Source organism: Monopterus albus, unplaced genomic scaffold, assembly GCF_001952655.1.
Source record: "Monopterus albus unplaced genomic scaffold, M_albus_1.0 scaffold2.1, whole genome shotgun sequence".
In the NCBI taxonomy this organism is placed as follows: Eukaryota; Metazoa; Chordata; class Actinopteri; order Synbranchiformes; family Synbranchidae; genus Monopterus; species Monopterus albus.
Genome location: NW_018127882.1, coordinates 49485 through 53244, shown reverse-complemented (window position 1 = coordinate 53244; position 3760 = coordinate 49485). Strand labels below are relative to the sequence as shown.

Genomic DNA, 3760 nt, shown 5'->3' with positions numbered 1-3760 from the left:
CGCGCTCTCTTCATCCTCCCTCCCCCCCCCCCCCCCCCCCCGAGCTGGCGGGACACAGCAGTATCTCTCTTGCAGGAGGTCACTGGAGGTTGACCTTAGAAATGTTCCTCACACGTCCTCGGCCTGAGCTGCCACGCCCCCCTCAGGCCCCGCACCAGATGGAAAGTGCGGCCGCATTTTTAAAGCCTGCGCACAGGGCTGCAGGCTGTTGCGCTGGCACTGGGGCTGAAGGAATGAAATATTCATGTAGCCCCAAAAATGAATGGACACCCTGGGACGGAGAGCGTGCCGATTTATTCAACTAAGACCGGGCCTCATTGCGCTGCTGGCGACGAGGCAGGTCATGGTGATTTTCTTCACCACTGCTCGACCCCGACTGTCACGAACTAAGAGAAAGGGCCCCTGAATGCAAAAGTTGTTCTAGAAACCACCAGCACATCAGAGATCTCCCACCGGACAGGTCTGCGCCGCTCCTCTCCTGTAACTGATGACCTAATGAGTGATTAGCTCCTCTGTCAGAGCTGTGAGGGTGGAAGCTGAGTTGTGGCTGCGCGCAGCATATGGGAGACGAGGGGAGACACTGGTTGTGGCAGAGGTGTGTAGCTTATGTGGGGTGCCAGGGGACACCAGCTGATAGGCACGGGGGCCAACCCAAACCCGCATTTGTAGCCTAATTATTTGTTCTCACTTAAGAAATAAAATCTTAATCCTATAGCTAAACAGCAACAGCAGCAACAATAATAATACTAAGGATGATGGTGGATAGATGGAGGTTTCCATTGCGGCTTACGCTTGTTTTGAGCCTTCCTTCCTGCTAAATGATTCTCAAATAGTTGTCAGACAACTTATCAGTTATCATGACTCCGCTATAGACAGGTGTGTCTCAAGCCTTGTCTCCCACCTGTTCGTTTTATTATTCTTCTGCAAATAATCTGCGAAAGACTCTCCACTTTATACTGTTTGTTTGAGAACGCTGCCAGATCCAAGGGTCAGACCCAATTAAGGAGTCAGTTCCTTTGCACATGACAAAGATGTCCAAATTCATTTTCCAGGGATTGAATGTTTGTTCTTAACAGCACCAAACCAAATTTACATAATAACTGATGCACTTGTTTAACCCTTTAAATAACCTTCTAAAAATCTTTCATATCGTGTATAAAACTATTAGGAATTTAGGGGAAATAGATCAGGAAGCTGTAATTTCAAAGTAAATGTAAAGCAATAGTGACGCAGCCACAGACTTTACCGAACAAGTTCATCACAGCATCTTTGCCTTTGAGACGTGCAACCCACGCTCTTAAATGATTAATACTCTCGGCTCCTAACAAGGTCGTGATTGAGTTACAATGCACAATAGAAGAAAAAAGTGGAGCTTTGTTTAATTGTTCTTTGACAGGGTCAGAGGGGACTGTGTGATTGGCTGCTGTCTCCTGAGGCTGCAGGGCTGTCCGAGCTGTTGGAGGGCTGGGAGTGACACCAAGGTGAATGAGGGGAGGCTGTATAAATTGCTGGCGCAGCGCAAACCGCTTCAGAGACGAGGGCATCAGCCAGAATCTTATGCGCGACCTTTCCCTGCCGTGCACGACCACAGGCCATTACAGTAATGACCGCGAAAACAGAGCTTTCAAGCTGGCCAGAGCACGTAGAGGATTTCACCCTGCTGCAGTCTCAGCGAAACCTGGCCCACATCAACTCCAAAAGCTGGATTTCTTCTCATTCAATCTGTGCGTTTTCACGGAGGGACACTCATGGAGCTGCAGATGCTGGCATCTCATTGGAGAAACTTGTGCCAGTGAGTAAAGTGCCTGACTGCGTGTCAGCTGCAGGTATCACGGGGACAGACTATGAGAAGGCAGCGGAGGGAAGCAAGACGAGCCAGTTTGGTCCTCAGAGACACAGGCGCGTCGCAGCCAACGCCAGGGAGAGGAGAAGGATGCACGGCCTAAACAAAGCGTTTGACGAACTGAGGAGTGTCATCCCGTCCCTGGAAAACGAGAAAAAGTTGTCCAAATATGACACCCTCCAGATGGCGCAGATTTACATCACTGAGCTGTCAGAGCTGCTGGCCGGCGTGGTTCAGTCGGAGTGCATGGGTCCCCGTCCAGGCTCAGCGGACAAGCCCTCCAGGAGGAGTCTGATTCATTCTTTCCGGCCAACAGACAGTGCGCAGACCCCAAACCAGCTGAGCGGAGAGCAGCGGGACACCTCCGCCTCCATCGGCCACCTTATCATCGTTGAACCCACATCTGACCTGGGACCACATAAATCAACATCTTCTTCCCATAGCAGTGACGGGGAGTCTTCGCTCCTCAGTGACGTGGAGGAAAGTCACAATGTGAGACAGGAACAGAGAACAATTACCACTGACTTCTGACTGTTCATGCAGCAGTGTCTCTTACAGACGTACCAGCAGAATATAAATATTACAGCTTGTAGAAATGTTGACCATGTGTAATAGCCTTACATGTATTCTCCTGTCATGATGAATAGCTTAGATAATACACTGCCAAATGAAAAAAGTACAAGTATCAAACATCTATTGACATCTGGAGGCTTTTACATCCTAAGGCCATGTTGAACTCCCATATGGCTTTTTATATGCACTTTATACATCCTAACTCATCACTAAAAACATTACCAGTGTCATTGGTGACATTTGTCTAACTTAAAAATGATTATTTTATTTATGTATAGCTATGGGGTATTTTATGAGGATTGTTTAGCTACAATAAATATATACTTATGACAAAAATGTGTATTTTAAGTTGATTTGTATATTTTAATTAGCAATGCATTGTTGTATAATGAGTAAGTTGCACTTCAATATTTCTACCATGGAAAGCAGACTGAAGCATCCAGATGCAAAATGCAATATTCACACCAAAACACAAGTTGATTCTTGGCTTTTCACAACACCATTTGAATACTCTTTTGGCAGTAACGATCACAGAAAAATTTCCATACAACAGAATAAGATAAGGACACTTGCAAGCCAACCTCTGATTCCTAATGTTCTCAGTGGCAGCGATTTTAAATAAATTTGAAAAAGAAACTAATTATGCTTTATGACAATCTATCATGGTTAAAATTGCTCCTTTGAGTCTGTCTGTTACTAATATCCTACTGAGAAAATGTGGGGCTGTTCACTCTGGAGGGAAGAGGTGTCTGGAATTTTGCCAGGTCCTTAGAAATGATTTCTGCCAGCCTGTGTTTAAAACTGCCAGGGGCCTCTGTGGGGGTAACATAGAGAGAGGGGTTGATGGCCCCCTCCATCTCTTTCATGTCATCCACTGCCTGTGCCTGAGCATTATACCCTGGTTGGACATAGTTACTCACAGGGGGCTGACGCTGGTATTTGGGCTTGGGTAGGATGTGGGAAGCAGACTGGGAAATAGTGCAAGGAGGAGGCTGGGGTACAGGCTGCAGCTCGGGGTTTGAGGGAGACTTAACTAATTTCACAGTTGAATAGATGTATTCAGAATTGTCCGTCTCTGGTTTGAACTCATCTTTTCTGATCAGGGGAGGAGTGGCCCTCTTAAGGTTGTAATAAATGCTGTCCCCTGTGTCAATATCAAGTTTTAGAGCCTCCAGAGAATGATACTGTTCATCCTCATCCTCATCTTCCTCTCCCACAGCTTCTTTGGTGCAAGAAACATGAGGCTTGACAGAAGACAGCTGCATTAAGTCTAGTTGTGAGGTGTCAGAGGTGTGCTTAATACTAGCATAGAGGTTAGCAGACCCATCCTCTGTGTCAGCAGGA

The 3760-nt window shown here is 46.7% G+C and overlaps 2 protein-coding genes across 2 annotated transcripts in view; one reads left to right on the top strand and one right to left on the bottom strand.

The window, feature by feature from the left end:
* Nucleotides 1-1427: 1427 nt before the first annotated feature.
* Nucleotides 1428-2374, top strand: atoh1b (atonal bHLH transcription factor 1b). Its single transcript, XM_020591138.1, has one exon. It carries the CDS (start codon nt 1604-1606, stop codon nt 2372-2374), a length of 771 nt encoding a protein of 256 aa, XP_020446794.1. The 5' UTR covers nt 1428-1603.
* Nucleotides 2375-3120: 746 nt separating this feature from the next.
* Nucleotides 3121-3760, bottom strand: part of dok3 (docking protein 3) — a 3534-nt gene continuing 2894 nt past the window's right edge. Inside the window, exon 5 of the mRNA XM_020591125.1 lies at nt 3121-3686. Within this exon, the coding sequence (XP_020446781.1) occupies nt 3121-3686 (566 nt within the window). The remainder of the gene's footprint in view (nt 3687-3760) is intronic.